Below are 17,394 nucleotides of genomic sequence, written 5' to 3'. Positions count from 1 at the left end.
TCCTGCGTCGCCGCTCTGCCCGCCGGCCTAACCCTCTCCTCCTCCTCCTCTTTTGGTGCGAGCGGGGCGGGGCGCGGAGGGGAGGGGTGTGTGTGCGTGTGTGGGGGGGAGGCCGCTCTATCCCCGCCCCGCCGCGCCTCGCTGGTGCGCGGCGTCCGTTTCCGGGTCGGGGCGGGGTGTAAATCGGGCCGCTCCCGCCGCCCCCTCCCAGACCCGCCGCGGCCGCCGCAGCAGGAGCAGCAGCCGCCGCCGCCGCCCTCCCCGCCGCCATCCCGCCCGCCCGCCCCGGCGCGTTTCCCTTTCCCCCCCCTACCTCCCTCCCCTCCTTCCCCGCCCTCCCTTCCTCCCGCTCCGCCCGGAGCGCCCTTCTCCCGCCGCCGTTACCGGCGCCGCTCCAGGTAGGCCCGACCCCCCCCCCCCCCACCCCCAACCCCCCCCCCCCCCAACCCCAAACCCCCCCTTTCCCCTCCCCGAGGCTCCCGCCGCCGACTTCCACAACGGCCGCGGAGCCGCGGCCTCGCGTAACTCCCCCGCCGCCGCCCGTCGCCGGCCGCGCCCTCACGCCAGCCCGCGGCCTACGTGCGGCCTAGTCGCGGCCTAGGCCGCGGCCTGCGCGCGCGCCGCCGGCGGGGCGACGGGGGGGGAGGGGAGGAAGGGGGGGGATGGGGGGGTGGAGGGGTCTCCCCCCCTCCCCGCCGATCCCCTCTCACCCCCCAACACCCCCCTCCAGCGGGAACCGGGACCGGGGGGGGCCGGGGAGCCGCGTGCGTCACATGGCGCCGCCACCCCCCCACCCCCCCCCCCGCTACCGAGCGGTTGCGGGGGGGGGTGGGGGTGAGGGGTTTTTTTTTTGTTTGTTTGGGGTTGTGGTTTTTTTTGTTTTGTTGTTTTTAGTTTTTTTGTGTGTGTGTTTTTTTTTTTTTTTAACGGCTGGGCCCGTTTTTGCCGCCATTCCGAATTGTTTTCCCCCCCCGCCCCGACCCGGTTCGCGGCAGCGCCTCCGCCAGTTTGGGGACGGGGGGACGGACGGGGACGACAGGACGGGACACGGGCCCAGCTCGGAGTTGGGGGTTTCCCCCTCCACCCCTCGGGAACTGCCCGGTTTGGAGCCGTGATCCCTGGCCGGGGGTCTTCCCCCCGCCCCCCCTCCCGGGTGCTGGGGTGTTTTCAGAGCCCTGGAGCCGGTCCCCCCCCTCCCCCGACCCGGTTTGGGGTCCTGAGCTGCGCTTCCGGGACTTGGCCGGTTTTCCCTTCCTCTGGGGTTCGGGTCCAGTTTAGAGGCGCAGTCCCGGTACTGGGGATCCCCCCCTTTTGTGGACGGCGCCCGGTCCAGAAGTTCAATCCCAGGCCCGGGGGTCGGTCCGTGGCCCACCCCCCCCTTTCATTCCCTTTCCCGGGCCAACAGGCCAGGTTCGGAGCTGGGATTTCCAGCCCCGGACTTGTTTTTCACTACCACCTCCCCCCCCACTGCAGGGATGAGCCGGTTTTGAAGCCATGTTTCCCCCCACCTCAGGGACAGGCTGGTTTTGGAGCTAAATCCCTGCCCCAGCAACCAGCTCCCCCCCCACCAGTGGTCCCAGTTTGGGGCTGGGGTCCTGAGCGCGGAGGCCCCCGGGGTTTGATCCCGGTGCAGGCAGCGGGCAGGGACCGGGCCTCCCACGTGCACTGTGGGGGCAGGCAGGGCTGGCGGATGGAGGTAAGGAGAAGTTTGGGGGAAGTTTTCCTGTGGAAGAGCCTCGCTGTGAGCCTGGATCGGAGCGACGGCTGCTCGCCAGCCTTGGCCTGCCCCGCACAGCTTCGCTTCTCCCTTTGCGTAACCCCCCGGCAGGTTTGGTCGGCTCCTTTTGTCTCCATCGGGCCGTGAGGCGGCCCTGTAACCAACCCAAGCTCGTTTGACTGGCAGAACCGCTGCCAGGAAAGCAAATTAATGCTAACGAAGGCGAACTGGGACGCTGAACTGGTGGGAGGAGAAGTGGGTTCAGAGCCGGAGAGACGGCGGCGGATGCCAGCGAGGCTCCTGCCACCTCCGGTGAACCGGGAAACTTGTAAACAACCAACTCGTGGGCTCAGGTCTAGACTCTCCTCCTCGCTCTGCCGCTACTGGGCTCGGATCCTGAGGCCTTCTTTCCAAACTAGGCAAACGGGTGCCTTTTTGGATCCGACAGGATGTCAGGCTGAGTTTCATGGAGGCCGTAACTCCTCGCTACAGAAGAAAAACCCCCTTCCATGCCAGCGGCTTCCCCTTGAAAGAGCATTAACCCGGAGTGCAGCAGCGCTGCCTGCTTGGCATGGTCCCCTGCCAGATTAATCCCCCTGCCCTCGCCCTGGCTTCTTCTTTCCCTGGGCTTGGTTAAACTTTGATGGGGTGGTGACCAGCTGGACTGATAAGAACAAGAGCTGAAATTTAGTTTAATTTATTTATTTTTAAAGTTAAACGGCTGACTAGCCGAGCTGGTGGCTGATTGTGGTGTTTTGCAGCTGCTGTCAACTCGGGCCGCAGGTTGTTTGAAACCTGATCGTGGGCTCGTGTGGCCTTATCTGGTTTGAGTAAATCAACTTGGAAACCGGTCTGAAAGGCCTCCACACGCAGGCTCAGGGTGCAGAGAAGTTGCTATATTTTATTTTCTCAACAGCCCAGCTCCCCAAGCGGGTTAAACCGAAGGGAAGCGGGGCGGTCGCTCTTTGTCTGGCGCGTGTGTGTCTACACGCAGCTGCGGAGGAAAGCTTGTAATCTAGATTAAGGTGTGGGGCTCGCAAGTAGAGGCAGGTTCCCCAGCGCTGTAGGCGAAGCCTCTGTGAGGAGCGGGGCTGGAAGCAGGCAGGGGACGAGCAAGACCCTCGCAGCCCAGGCTGTTGCTTGATGCAGGTGGGATTGCTCCAGTTCAGCCCATCTGCCCTGGAAAATGCCTGGCAGGAGAAGCAGCCTGTTGCTTGGGGAGCTGAGCTGCCATGGATTGGCTCTCCTAGTCACTGCTTGGAGAGGAGCGCGGCCTTAAAACTGCCAGGGGGATATTCAAGGGGAGAAGAAAGCACAGGGGGGCTTGAATCCCCCTGGGATGGGTCTGAAACCGGCCAGGGAGGGTTGGCACAGCACCTCAAATGCAACCCCTCTCTTGTTCGTAGCTCCACTCACCCAGTGACCAAAGATCTGAGCACTGACGCAGCCTGACTCAACTCAACGCAGCTCAAGATGGACACCGGTGTCATTGAAGGTGGTTTAAATGTCACACTCACCATCCGACTACTTATGCACGGAAAGGTATGTGTCCACGGGACGTGGTCCGTACTGAAGCCCCCTCGCCCGATGCAGGGCTGGCCCTTCCGGCAGCCCGGATGGAGGCTGGGCACTTCCCTGGCAGTAAATTGTGTCGGTTGGACCTCTCGGAGCTGCCTTGTTACTGCAGCCATTAGGCAGTGGTGTTAGGAATGTGCTCCTTGGCACCCAGCCGGCTCCTGGATATCTCATGACGAGTGAGGCAGTGCTTTAAAAGCACAGTGCATCAATAAAAATAACAGCTCAGGAACGGGGGAAAAAGTGACCTGATGGAGAGCTCAGCTGGGAGCAAAGTGCCAGTATGTCTGGGGGGGTGATCCCAGGAACTTTTTTTGGCTGTAAAAGGGGGTTGTTTGAGCTTGGGACTCCCAGAGAGTTGGTTTTTTTAAGCACTGACTAATTGCGCCTTTTGTTTCCATCCCAGGAGGTGGGAAGCATCATTGGGAAGGTAAGTGAGCAACAAACCCCTTTGCCCTGCCTCCTCCTTCCCCCCCCACTGCCCTGCACAGCCATGCTAATGCCTCTCCCTTCTCTCCCCCCACAGAAAGGGGAGTCCGTGAAGAAGATGCGCGAGGAGGTGAGTCGGGGGACCGGGAGGGTCAGGGGGAGCAGGGAGGGGGGTAGGATTCGGTGTGGCTGTGGAGGCGTGGGGCCTTAAAAGGAATTTGCAGGCAGTGCGGTGCCAGCGGCACCGGCAGCAGATGGGAGCCGTCGGGCGCGAGGCATGCTGGGAGGTGTAGGCAGGGCTGGGGCAGGAAGCCGAGGAGGCTAAGATGGCTGCCCGGAGCTGAGCTGAAGGAGAGAGAGAGGATTCATAACCAGTGGGGGATCCCGGGGGACCCTGGCTGCTCCACGCAGAACTGAGCCGGGAGTGTGAACCTACTGCTGCTTTTGGGAGGGTCTGAGTGGGGGGCTGGGAGCCCTGATGTCTGCTCATTTTCCTCCTGCAGAGTGGTGCTCGCATTAACATCTCAGAAGGGAACTGCCCCGAACGGATTATCACCCTTGCTGGACCTACCAATGCCATCTTCAAAGCTTTTGCAATGATCATTGACAAACTGGAAGAGGTGCGTGTGTGGCCTCGACCCCCTCCCCTGCCTGCAGCGAGCAGGCAGCGGGCTGCTGCCCTGCCTGCAGTCATCCTTTACCCCTGTCCCCAGATAAATTTACCCTGGGATCTACCCCAGAGCATGGAGGGGGGTCCAGAGCATGAGGAAGAGCTCTTCCCTGGGGATGAGCAGCAGGATGGGCTTGTTCCGCATGGACTGATGGCATTTTCCCTGTGGGGCCTGATCTTTGCCCAGCTACGAGCAGGGTCAAGGTCCAGGTAGTGACACTTCCCGTGCGCGCTCAGCCGTCCTTAAGCGTCTGCTCACTGAGCGCCAGAGCACCGCAGGGACTTTCCTGGGCCGAAAACGCTCCATGGCCACTGGTTAAACAGCTTAAAACAGAGCAGGGCTTTGAAACTCCCCTGGCTTTGCTCATCTTGCTGGGTGGTCGTGCTGCTTCCCTTTTGGCACGCCTTGGTGGGTAGCGGGGACTCGGCTCTATCTCCAGCCCCCTGACGAGGGGACCTGGGGGTGCGGCTGTGCAGTGTTGAAGGAGGAGCTGCATCGTGCCCCTGGTCCTGTTGAATCGGTGGCATCCAACGGGGATGTTGATCCTAGATAACCCAGATCTTGGCTGTGGGCGTTAGGGCCTGCTCGGGGCTGTGTTGTCGAGGAGCTTTCCATCCTGCTCCACATTGTTTGGAAGGTGTGAGCGCTGCGTGCCTGATGTGGGGCAGAGCTCCATGACCCTCACCTCGCCTGTGGGGGTAAAAAGCCTGTTGCCCGTTGGATTTGGGACCCTTCCCTGGGAGGAGACAGCCCAGTCCTGGCGGATCTGTCCCCAAGGCCCCTCTGCGCTCGCTACTGAGCCCAGAGCTGTTTCTGCTGTACCCCAAGAGCTGGAGTCCTCCAAGGTCTCCCTGTCTGAGCGTGGCTCCTGGCTGCCAGTGCTCCGAGCGCTGGGCTTGGGAGTTAAAGCTTTTATTTTAGTAGGTCAGTTGAGCGCCGTGGCCTTGTACCTCCCCTCCCCCTGCCAGCACATGACTGCTGTAATCAGCGCTGGGCTTGTTTTCCCCAGAGCTGCTCCTGCCCTGATCTGCCATTACAACAGGACGCTCCATGTTGAACTGGGAGCTGTGGGCACACTGAGCTCCCAGCCACTTATCCCCCTCCCGTATCATTGGTTCCCATTCAGCTGTGGTGTGACCCAGCCAGCGTTTCTGTGCTGCACTGGTGGGGGTTAAACCCCATTATCATTGAGACAACAGAGTTTGGCTGCTTCCTCCTTTGTCAAAATGTGGCTGTGTTGTTTCTGGGCTGCTAACAAAGTTGTGGGAAATAGGACTGGGAGAGCCCTGGGGTCACCTTGGCCCGGCCTGCCTGTGCCAGCGTCATCCTCCCTGTCCCTCTGCCGGGTGTGTCACCTCCCTGCGTGCTATTCCGGCGAGGGCACCGTGCCGGGCTGACCCCTGTGAGTAACTCGTCTTCCTCGCAGGACATCAGCAGCTCCATGACCAACAGTACAGCTGCCAGCCGGCCCCCGGTCACCCTCCGGCTCGTGGTACCTGCCAGCCAGTGCGGTTCCCTCATTGGAAAAGGAGGCTGCAAGATCAAAGAGATAAGAGAGGTGCGTGTTGGCCAGCCTGAGGGGGGGATGCACAGGGCCTGGGTGCTCCCAGGGGCAAGTCCTTGTGTCAGCCCCCCACCCCGGGTGGTAGTGCATAGTAGAGATGTGGCATCACTTGGCTTTTTCAGAGCTTCTTGTATTTTTAGTGCTTGTGAAACTGAAACTTGGGGCAGACCCTCCCCTTCCCAGCACTGTCCCTGCAGCAGGATGCCTGGGTTCTTGCTCCCCCCTTCCCTTGGCTCTTGATTTCCTGTCCCCCCCCCAGCCTTTTCCCAGTTACTGGAGGGTGGGAATGCGCTGCCAGGCCTGCACCACCCTCGGTAATGCCATTTAGTACCGGGTGCTGCTCATGGATTAACTCTGTTGAGCTCTGCTGGCTGCGGAGACTGGCTTGACTTGGGTTACAGGGAAAGGCTGCAGCCCAGGTCCTCCTCTCCTGCCCCGGGCTCCCAATGGCCGAATTATTTCCAGCTAGGATTAAAGGACTTTATTTTGGGGGCAAGAAGGGGGGGGGGGGGGGGGGCAGTTTTGGCTATGTATAACCCAGCCACGGGGTTTGTTGCTGAGGTCACAGCCCTCCCTGGGGTCTGACCGCCTATTTTTAACCGTAAACTTTGCAGAGCACAGGGGCACAGGTCCAGGTGGCAGGAGACATGCTGCCCAACTCGACCGAGCGAGCCATCACCATCGCTGGGATCCCACAGTCCATCATCGAGTGCGTCAAACAGATCTGCGTCGTCATGCTTGAGGTAGGGCCTCCCCCTGGCCCCACGGGCCTGTTTTTTCCCCCGGGGAGGCACGTGCAGCCCAGGGATCCCTGTTGCCCTTGGCAAGCCGCATCCCTCCTTGCGAGTGGAAACTGCTGAGGACAGAAAAACGGCTGCTTGGGGGATAAAGGGATAGCTGGGGATTACAGCCTCATCCAGGTGAGGCTTGGAGCTGCTTAAAACAGGGGTCGAGTCAGGCCTCCATAGAGCTGCTCACCGGCTAACGGTGTCGCCCATGGCTCCCTGGTGATCAGTCGTGCTGCCCAGCACGGTGGCACTGAGCAGCGGTGTCCTGCTGTCCCAAGTTTACCTCGCACACTGCTCTGCTCCTCGGGTGTCTTCCCTCAGCCCCATGCCCAGGATAGGGAAGAAATAGGATTGCTCTGTGTCCTCCCAAATGGCCGATTTTAAACCTGAAGCAGAGTGTTGGTGTCTGGGGTGCAGGGAAGGGATTGTCAGTGCCAGCAGTGCTTAGTGTCTAACCTCTTCTCTCTGCCTGTCACTCAGTCTCCCCCGAAGGGTGTCACCATCCCGTACCGACCCAAGCCATCCAGCTCTCCCGTCATCTTTGCAGGCGGTCAGGTAAGGCCTCTCCTCTGCTCTCGGGGTGCGGGATGGGGAGGGGAAGGGGGTGTCTTACTGAGCTGCCACGCTGCCAGTGCACATCAGCTGCTCTGCGTGCCTGTCACCCACGCCGCTTCCTCTGGCGGAGAGGGGCTCTGCTTGGCCTTGGCCTCCCAGAGCCTGCTCTGAGCCTAGCTTGCTGAGGGATGGAAGAGGGCAAAGGTGGGATGGGGGGGGAGGGAGGGGATTGCAAAAGGACTGATGTGGGGAGGAGGGCGTGGTGGCAAACAGTCCTGGAGTTAACCAGCCAAAAAAAAAACCATCCCAGTGTGGTGGCGGTGGTGGGGGATTTGAATCAGGCCGAGACTCCAGCTGCCAAATCCAGGCTCTGCCCCTCTGCCTGGGGCTGGCTCTGAGGACTTGGGGCAACCTGTTGTGGGTGACCGGCCCAGAGGGTTGGGGGGGTTCTCTGCTCTTTGGGGCTGGTGCTAGGGGTGCAGAGGCTTAGCCTGTGCTGTGGGTAAGGTGAGGGTGCAGAAGGGCTTCATCTTGCACGAGGGGAGGGTGTCAGATAGGAGTAGCCATCAGGTGATGTGGGATTTAGTCCCTCCTGTGCTGAGCTGATCCAGGGGAGTTGCTTGCCCCCTGCTGCCGAGCCAGGTTACAGGTGACAGGGCTCCCTTGGGATCCTGTCTGCTGTAAAGCCCTGAATCCCCCCCGGCCCTGTTTGGGGTAGGGGGGTGCTGGCTGCGTGTCTCGCCCGTGGCCCCATCCAGGCCACCGGGCAAGGCAGGAGGCTCAGGCCCAGGTGGGGGTCACAGGCTCCCCATCCTGCGGTTCACAGGGCTGCTGTAACGCTCGGAGAAAATGCGGCGACTCGTGCAAACGCATCCGCTGCCTTCCTGCTGTCAGGAAGACCCCTCTGGGGTGGGCTCCGGCAGGGCCTGGAGCCCCTAGCCGGCCCGGGGACCCGCGCAGGCAGGGTCTGGTGTTGTTGATGGAGGTCTCCGTAGGCAGGGAAGGGGGTAGCTGCCGCCGGCCTCCCTGAGAGCCAGGCCTGACTCTGCTCTTCCTCCCCCACCCCTGCCAGGCTGGCACGCCATGCTTGTTTTGGGGATGGACCTGCTGCCGTCCCCTTCCTCGCCTTGGCCCCCCCCCCCCACCCCTTGCCCTCCCTGCCTCTTCCTCCTCCCCTCCCCGAACCTGGTCAGCCCCCCCTGCCTCTCCGACAGCTTCTCCTGCCGCTCTGCGCCCCGGGGGAAGCGCCTGGCCGGTATGTCCGTGCCCCCCCCCCGCGCCTTTTGCAAGCGGAGGGCCATACCGCGTGGGCCCCCCCCCCCCGTGGTGCGGGAGCCGGCTGCCTTCCCTGTTAGAGCAGTGAGGAGCAGGCTTCCCATGGCCACGCATCTCTTCCCTCCCCTCCCCTTTCTTCTCCCCCCTCCTTCTCTTCCACCCCTCTCCCCTGGCCCAGGGCCGCGGCCAGCCCCATGCAGCCATCCGGGCCCCGCTCCCGGTGGTGTTGCGCTCTGTCTTTGCAGCTCAGAGTCGTGCGTAGAGCAGGGTTAGCCCTCGAAAAGCAGAGCTAATGTCGATGTGACTTTGGTGTTAGCGGAAGGTTTCGGATTGACAGCCCTGGAGACTGAAGTCCTCTAATTTATCCACAGGACAGGTACAGCAGCGGCAGTGCGAGCTACCCCCACACCGCCCCATCCATGTGCCTCAACTCTGACTTGGAGGGACCACCTCAGGAGGTGAGAGGGGAGTTCAGTCTCCACGGCCCGTTCAATCCTTGGCCTCTCTGAGACTGCCAACAAGGGTGGCATCCCCGTCCCCGTCCCCCAAAACCGTCAACGGTGGCTTTTGTGCTGTGGACTCCTGTCCACTGGGAACTGGACTCTGAGCCCACCAACCTCTCCTCACGCAGGCCACCCGGCAGCCACTGCATGGCAACGAACTTGGGCCAATTCCAGCCTGGGCTGCAGTTCTTCCGGTGACCTGGAAGTGAGGCTGTGTACCCCCCTCTCCCCTTCCTATCCCACCCACCCCCACCTGCCCGGCCCCCCCCACCCCCCCAAACCTTAGCCAGCCAGGCCCCAGCCAGTGACTCGCCCTTTCTGGGTAGCTTCAGGAGGAATCTGAAGTCTGTGGCTGTCCCTTAACCTCAAGACATGGAATTGTGGCAGGTCAGGCACTCAGCCTTGTTACCCCCCCCCCGAATGCCTCTCTTTTGCCTTGTCTAGCATCGGTAGCCAGCTCCAGCATTTACCTCTAGCTTGCCCGGCGACGTTTTCCTAGGCGTGCGGAAGTGACGAGAGGACTCGGAACGGGACTTTTTTTTTTGGGGGGGGCTGCTGGGCCGGGGAAAGGAGGGGCCGGGAGCTAGCAGGGCTGGCGGGGGCGTTGGAGATCTTCCCCTGTCGGCGAGGCGGGGGGCGCAGGGCTAGAAGCATTGTCGGACTCCACCACACCATACATCTTCATCAAGATCCCAGCCGTTCTGTTTTTGTCTGCCACTTTTTTTTTGGGGGGGACGGCACCATACTGTCCACTCCCTCCCTGTAACCGCCACGTAAGGCCAATTCGAGTAACCACCCGTCTAGAAACTGCTTGTTACAGCATTTATCCGTCCCCTGCCTCTCCCTGCCCCACTTCCCTCGCCCCGGAGAACTCTCCACCTTGGCTCTCTGACTTCCTGGCTAGTTGAAATCTGTCTGTCCCTGGGTGGCTGTCCGATGGTTGTTAATAGGACTGTTTTCCTCCTTTTGTAGGCCTATACCATTCAAGGACAGTATGCCATTCCACAGCCAGATGTAAGTTTTGTTTACAACTTCTTGTCTTGAAATCCACCCTCTTCCTCCCCCCTTCCAAAATTTTCTCCGTGCTTTCTCGACTCGAGCCGCTAGCTGTCAGCTTGGGCTGAATACTCGATCTGATCCGAACTCCCCCCCAAAAAACTTGCCTCCCTTCAATTTGCACTCCTGCAGCCAGCTTCACCCGGTCTCAGATCTCTCCTTTTTCCTTCCCCCACCTTCTTTCTGACACTTCCCTCCTCCTATATATTATTTTTTTTTCCCAACCCACCTCTCCCTGGCTTGGCATTTCACACCAGCTCCGGCTTTTCCCTTGCCCCCACCCCCTCTTGAATTTGGCACGCAGCCCGTCAAGAGAAAACAAAAACAGCACATGATGGTTCACTGTCATGGTGGTTCTCCTGGGGCAGGGGACAGCTGGCCCAGCGAGCGGTCGCAGGTGGCAGTTGGGGGGGGCCGGGGGGAGGGTTGGATCTGGCCCGGCCCAGGCTGCTGCCAGCCTGTCGGGGACTGTTTGGGAGAGGAGTGACAGTCTGGGCAGCAGCCACCTCTCCTGTGGGTGCTGTCCCGGCTTGCTGTTGGACACCACCATCCTCTGGCACCCATGCTCATCCCGTAGGCTTGTTGCAGGCTGGGTGGGGGCTGATCTCCACTCCTGGCACCCTTAGAGTAGTGGGGGGGGTGCAGGGGGCGTGTGATGACTCTGATGTGCCAGGCCAGGGAGGAGAAGGACTAGAAGGAAGCTGGGCTATAAGAGCTACTCCAGGGGCTGAACCGAGCCAGGCTCCATCCCCATCTCCCTTCATGGCACTCCTGTCAGCCCTGCTGCTCCTTGCATGGTGTGGTGTGAGCACCCTGCCATCTCGTCTCTCCTGCTCCTCTGCTTCTCTCCCTGAGCTCCTTTCATACCTCGCTTCACCAGGGGGTGGGTGCAGCCCCCCCAGCCCACCTTGGCCTGGCGCCTTCTTCCTCTCTGTGCAGAGAGGGAAGTGCCGTGTATGGAGGGGCCGGGGGGGACCAGGTGCCAGTGGTAGTGTCTGTGTTGTGTGTGCTGTGAGTCCTGGCCCCCCTTGGGCTTGGGAAATGGCTAACATCAGCCTTTTTCTTTCTCTTTTTCCCCTCTAGCTGACCAAGCTGCACCAGTTGGCAATGCAACAGTCACACTTTCCAATGTCTCATGGCAACACTGGATTCAGTGGTATGGAAACTCCTTCTCTCTTCTGTACGCTAGCGTGGGCCAAAGGCCAGCCTGCGAGCCGCCGCTTGGCTCCTCTCTAATGGGGCCTCTGCTCGGGTCTTGTGCTCTCAAAAAAAAAAAAAAACCAAAACCAAACGTTCCCCCAGAGCCGAGCCTGGCCAGGTAACGATTTTTGTTGTGACATCTCTGGGGGCGACTTGGTACCGGCTTCTGCAAGTTGTGGGGGGCCGCAGAGGGTAGAAAAAAAAAAAAAAAAACCAAACAAGAAAACAAACCACCGAGCAGGCAGGGCCTCCATGCTGCTTTCCTTCCTCTTCACCCCCATCCTCCACAGCTCTGCCAATGCACTGGGAGACCCCCTGACCCGCAGCACCCTCTCTCTCCCCTCCGGCTACTCCAGTCCTGAGCAGGCAACTGTTGAGTTGTACCAAATTTGCTGTAGATTTGCTAAGATGGCTAAAATATCCATTTGGGGCTCTAAACTTGAGACAGCCAAACTCATTGTCACTTGTATCTTAACAGGCATTGAATCCAGCTCTCCAGAGGTGAAAGGCTATTGGGGTAATGATTAAAAAACAAAATCTGTAGTTATTCTATTGTGTATTAATACTGACCGGGGTCTCGTTCTCCCTGTTAAATGCTGCCCACCTTTGTGCACGGATGGGAGGGGAAAGGGGGGGTCAAGGGGAGCCTTAGAAGGGCTGGAGGTACTGACTGGCTTGGTTGTACATGCCCCAGAAGAAGTCAGCTGGACAGTGGAGAGCAGCAGGACTTGTTGGAAGGCTCGGTCATCCAGTGCCTGGCGCTGGTAGTGAGCCTTGGGCCCCCTTGCTTTACCCCCCCAGCCATGCGCCTGGGGGGGCAGTGATTTCCCCCTGCCCGAGGAGTTGCTGGAGCGGATTGCCTGCAGCGGCCGAGCCCCTGCTTGCCGCTGGTGGTGGGGGGACAGCACTGTGTTAACCACCGTGGCTGCCGGTGTGTCCGCAGGTTGCTTCGCCCCTGCCAAAGCCCTGGGGTGAGGTCTTGAGGCTCCCGCTGCTCCCTGTAGCAGGGAGCGAGCTGGGGAGGGGGGGAAAATATATTTAAAAACATTAAAAAAAAAAAAAAAAAACCAAACCCAAAACCCCACTTAGTACACATGCTTGGCCCCATCTGAGATCTGAGCAGCCTTGCAGCGCCTGTGCCGGCCGGCGTAGCACTGCCCTGCCAGGGCCATGGCGGCGAGGAGGAGGAGGAGGGGGGTAGCGTAGCCCTTCAAAGCTGGTAATGGAGCGGGCAGCAGAGCTGAGCGCCCAAATGGAGCCCCCGCAGTGAGAGTGCGCTGCTCTGGGACTGTCCTGACCGGAAGGAAGATCCTGTGGTGACATCGCGGGGAGGGGGACAAGGGGGAGAGAAATTGGGGTGACCAAGGTGGGGAAAGCAGGCGAGCGGGGAGGAGGTGGGGAGCAGCGGGGAGGGTTGGAGTAACCTCACAGCTTGCTCTGCCCTTCCCCTCCTGTTTTAAACTGTCTTCAAGGTAGCCATGAAGCCAGCAGCAAATGCTGGCTTGTCTGCTGCGGTCTGTCTGTGCTGCGCCCCACCATCCCACCGCCTCCCCCTGAACTTCTCCTGCTTTTTCTCTGTCTCTAAGCAGGTTTGGATGCCTCCGCTCAAACCACCTCTCACGAACTCACCATTCCAAATGATGTGAGTATCCAGAGGGGATCCATTCTTTGCAACCCACATCTGGGAGGGAGGGTTGGTGGGCAGTGGGCGGGCAGCTGCCCCCTTGTCCTTGTGGGTCACCGGGATCTGCCCCTCTTTCTTCTAACAAAATGGAGCATGGGGTTGCCTGTTCTTAGCTTCAAAGCTGCTGGAGGGCTTGTGGCTGCACCCCAACTGCCTCCTTGGACCACTCTTGCTTGCATCACATCCCTTTTCCCCCTTCCAGCTAGCTTTAAGGCAGAAAACCCCCTTCTCAACCCTTTAAACACCCCCCAGGAGGTGCCAGCCCTGTCCCTGTGGAGGACAGGCACACAACAAGGGAGGAGGAGGAGGAGGATGGGTTAACACACTTGGCTCTTACCCGCTGTTAACGTAGCTGCTTTCCTCCCCCCCAGCTGATTGGCTGCATCATCGGGCGTCAGGGCGCCAAAATCAATGAGATCCGCCAGATGTCTGGGGCGCAGATCAAAATTGCCAATCCAGTGGAAGGATCTACTGACAGGCAGGTTACCATAACTGGATCTGCAGCGAGCATTAGCTTGGCCCAGTATCTAATTAATGTCAGGTAAGTCTCCAGGCGACGAGGCTCCGCGGGTCGGGTGGGGGGCTGGCACTGCACGCCTGTGCCGTGGGGTACCGCTCGTGGGACCCTCCTTGTGCCCTGACGCATGAGGGGAAGGGGTTTTCTCTCCCGTCGTTTTTTGGGGGGTTGTTTTTTTTCTTTTTTCCCCTCCCTTTCCTTTCCTCTCCTTGTGCCTGCTGTCCCATTTTCCTGGTGCGATCGCCTCCCGGTCTGTGGGAAGCTGTAGGGTAATGGACCCGGCTGGAAAGGGGTCCGGCCACGGTGCCGAGGGGAGCCCGTGGCTGCTTAAAAGCCGTGCCTGGCCCTGTCAAGCTCTTGGCGGTTAGGGCTGTGCTGTTTCGATCCGGCGCTTGCGTGGTGAGGGCTTTTTTGTGGGGTGATAGAGGAGGGACTTGCCTGGGCCTGCTTGTGGAGATCCTGAGCATCTCCCAGTGGGATGCCGTGATCCCAGAGAGAGGAGTTGGTGCTGACTTGGCTCCTCTCTGATACCTCAGAGCAGCCGGCGAGCCCTGACAGGGACGGCTGGCTTCCTCGCAGCCCGGCACGGGGCCTGGCTGCCTGCCCGCCATGCGGCACGCTGCGGCTCTCTCTGCCGCAGCAGGGATTTAGGGCCCGACTTGGGACTCCGTGTGCTCAGACCCATCTTGCCGTGGCGTCCCATGTTCGCTGCGATAAGCCAGGCTGGGAGCGACATCCTCCCCTGTCCTCAGCCCCTGGGGCTCTGGATGGAGGAGGAGAGCTGGGGAGAGCCCCAAGCCTGTGCAGGGACTTGTCACCGCTCCGTGTTGCGTGGGTTGATGCCGGAATGGCACAGCAGCTCCAGCCTGGTCCCGAGCAGGAGCAGAGGAGAAGCTGCCTGTGATTTCTCTCTCTTTTTTTTCTTTTTTTTTTTTTTTGGCTTATTCCACTTGCTCCACACTGGTTGTGTTGAGGTGCCCGGCTCCAAGGGTGCTGGGACAGCCTTGCTGCTGAGCTGATGGCTCGGCTCCGGGGTGTGCGGGGGGTCCCGGTGCGGCTTGTAGGTGAGGCCAGACCTCGCTGGGCACGGCTGCGGCCTCGCAGTGCCGTTCCCTCCTTCCTTCCCTCCCTCCCTCCCCGAGCTCGGCTCGTGCGATTCTACGCTGTTTGTCCTGTGCTTTTTTTTTTTTGTGGTGTTCCCTTCCACCCACCCGTATTTTTTTTTTGTTCCTTTTCTCCTCTGTTACAGTTTAGAAAGCGCTAAACCCTCCTCCCAGGCAGCCTCCGTCACGATCCCTGACCACCTCAGCATCAACCTCTCTCAACCCTCCACCCCTTCTTCTTCTTCCTCCTCCACCACCACCCCCTCGCTCGCCACAGCGGGGGCCTCCGAAGCACCCGCCAGCCTCCCCAACCCTCTTCCGACCGCCCCTTGTGTCTCCAGTCTGCTTGGCATGAAACCTGTCCCTCTCCTGGCTCTAAATGTTGTGTCTGCTGCTAAGGGTACCTCCGCTCCAGCTGTGCCATGTGTCACTAACAAACTGAAAGCGGAAAAGCAGAGATTTTCTCCTTACTGAGTCTGCTTGTGGCCTTAGAGGACCAGCAGATCGGTGGCAGCATGGAGACCCCATAGAGGAGACTTGGAAGAGCAATTCTTTTTCTCTTTTTCATTGTTTGGGTTTTTTCTTCTTTTTTTTCTCCTCCTTTTTACTCCAAAGTGAGCTTGTGATGTTTCTTAGAACGGAGTTTTCTTGCCGGCCGAGAGACAATTTTCCTTGTATCCCAGCCCGGCCTGGAGTCTAGTGATCTGTTCAATTCCTTCTCGATCCTGCTAGCTTGTAGCCGTTGCTTATTTTTTCTCCTTTTTTTTTTTTTTTCCATTTTTTAGTAGCTTGGTTGCAATCGTGGTTTTGGGGAGGGGGTGGGGGGGTGGAGGGAGGGGTTCGTTACCGAATAAACGAGTTGGGATTTAATTGCATTCCTGGTGACGTTGCCCACGGGGCTCGCGGCCTCGCCTGTCTCTCTTTAATGTCTGTACCTGTAATAAAGTTGCCACGGTGAGAATCTGCTCTGCTAGATCTGTGCTGATGGGGGGGGGCTGAGCCCCGGGGAGGGGGCCTTGTGGGGTGCCCTCTTCTTGGGGGGGGCTCACTGCCACCCCGGTTGGGGTGCCCCCCCCTAAATTGCAGGGAGAGCTTTGAGCCGCAGAGGTGGCAGCTCCTGGGGGTGCTCGGTGTGGGTTGGGGGTGCTGGTGTCATTCCTGCTTGCTCGGGGACCCCCTTGCATCGTGTGTGTGTTACCCCCCCTCCTTTGTGCTCCCCAAGGTGTCCCTGGTGGGGGTACAGGCCCCCCCCTCCTTGCTCTCTGCCTTCCCTGCAGGAATTGCTGCCTGATTCCTGCCTGCCCGCACCCTGGGGTGCCCAGGGCACCTCGGGGTCCCCCTTCCCCTGGGTGTCCCCACCCCAAAAGCTTTGCCCCCCCCCTCCCTCCCCCTGCTTGGAGCAGAGCCTGCTGGTGCACTCGGTCTGGATCTGTCCCTCCCCAGCAGTGTGCTGGGCCCCGGGGGGAGCCCTCTGGCTCCATATTGGGGGCGGGGGGGGGGCAGCAGGCTGCACCCCCCCCCCTCCTTGCTGCATCTTCCCTGCCGCTTGTGCATAAAGCAACCCCCTGCACCCCAAAAACCTTCCTTCATTCCTTGGGGGACTGGCCCCCGCCTCCAGGGTGCTCCCCATGGGGAAGCCCTTCCTCCCTTGCACTCCATCCCTCTTCCTCCTCCTCCTCCCCAAACCGGGGCCCCCTCTGACACCCTTTTCTTCGTTGCAGGCTCTCCTCGGAGACCGGGGGCATGGGAAGCAGCTAGGGGCCCCGACGCGGACCCTCGGCCTCACCTCACCATCCATCTGTGTAGTCCCTTAGCAGCCAGCCCCAGATTTTAACTAGTTTGTAAATTTTTCGGTTCCTCCATGCTCTCCGCGGCCACTCATGAGGTTTATTTTTTGTTTTGGTTTTTTTTTGTTTTGGGTTTTGTTTTTTTTTTTTGAATTACAGCATTTTAATTCCTTTCTCTGTTCAGCTGTTAAAATGCTGAGCCCCAGATCTTAGTTTTATAAAGCTTCTCTCTCTCCTCCCTGCCCCACCCCTCACCTCCACCCCCACCCTTTTTTTCGGCTCATGAAGTTTCTGTTTTGTCATGAAATGTAAGAGTGGAAGAGAAACATTTCAGTTTAGTTCTGTAACGTCAGGAAATTTTTCAAAAAAAAAAGTTAATAAAAAGATGGACTGGAGCTTTTCCTTGTGAATAGAAACTGGAGGATATTTTGGTTAATGGATCTGCCTGTCTCCGTCTTTATTTGAACACCCCCACCAGTTCTGCCTAGTGCTCCCAGTATGGCCCAGCTGGGGGATGGTGGGTTTGCTCTGGGGGTGGGATGGGGCCCCCTGGCTGGATAAACCAGTCCTTGGGGGAGGGGTGGGGAGGGGGCAGATGGGGGGGGTGTCTTTGGTACTCTAGATGCATTTTGGGGGTTTCTCTGCTTCTCCCTGCACCCTGCAAACTGGTCTTTAGTGGAAACCAGTATCCCAGCTGGGTATGTTGACTCTCTCTGCCTTGCTTCCTACCACCCCAGTCTGTTTGGGACCTTCCTTGCTTTGGGGGGGTGGCAGCAATTGCCCCTACTTCCCCCTGGGGCTCCAGCCCTGGGTCTCTGCCACCATCTGGTGCTCCCAGTTCCACCAGTAAAGAAGGGGTGGGACTGGAGGGGGCCTCAGCCCCCTATATGCCCCCCCCTTCCTCCAATTATCCTCTAGCCTGGCCTAGGGGCACAGGCCCTCTCTCTCCACCTCTGGGGTGGGGGCTATT

At 59.8% G+C, this 17,394-nt stretch overlaps 1 protein-coding gene across 23 annotated transcripts; it reads left to right on the top strand.

Annotated features, from left to right (window-relative positions):
* The first annotated feature begins 216 nt into the window (after positions 1–216).
* On the top strand, positions 217–16,864 carry PCBP2 (poly(rC) binding protein 2). Of its 23 annotated transcripts, XM_069806326.1 has the most exons (16): positions 231–398; positions 3,124–3,259; positions 3,699–3,722; positions 3,819–3,851; positions 4,225–4,341; positions 5,819–5,950; positions 6,571–6,699; positions 7,225–7,299; positions 8,946–9,032; positions 9,206–9,271; positions 10,050–10,091; positions 11,217–11,289; positions 11,812–11,850; positions 12,920–12,975; positions 13,389–13,558; positions 16,359–16,864. In XM_069806326.1, exons 2-16 carry the CDS (start codon positions 3,191–3,193, stop codon positions 16,393–16,395), a joined length of 1,149 nt encoding a protein of 382 aa, XP_069662427.1. In that variant the 5' UTR covers positions 231–398; positions 3,124–3,190; the 3' UTR covers positions 16,396–16,864. The 23 variants fall into 23 exon arrangements, with proteins under 23 accessions (XP_069662407.1, XP_069662416.1, XP_069662412.1 ...); XM_069806302.1 differs by lacking the exons at positions 9,206–9,271; positions 16,359–16,864 and adding an exon at positions 14,784–15,598 and having other exon boundaries at positions 220–398; XM_069806303.1 differs by lacking the exons at positions 9,206–9,271; positions 16,359–16,864 and adding an exon at positions 14,784–15,598 and having other exon boundaries at positions 222–398; positions 12,923–12,975.
* Positions 16,865–17,394: the final 530 nt, after the last annotated feature.

Source organism: Haliaeetus albicilla, chromosome 18 (assembly GCF_947461875.1).
Source record: "Haliaeetus albicilla chromosome 18, bHalAlb1.1, whole genome shotgun sequence".
Lineage (NCBI taxonomy): Eukaryota > Metazoa > Chordata > Aves > Accipitriformes > Accipitridae > Haliaeetus > Haliaeetus albicilla.
Note: the sequence above shows the minus strand (reverse complement) of the source record. Positions and strands in the feature narration are given on the sequence as shown.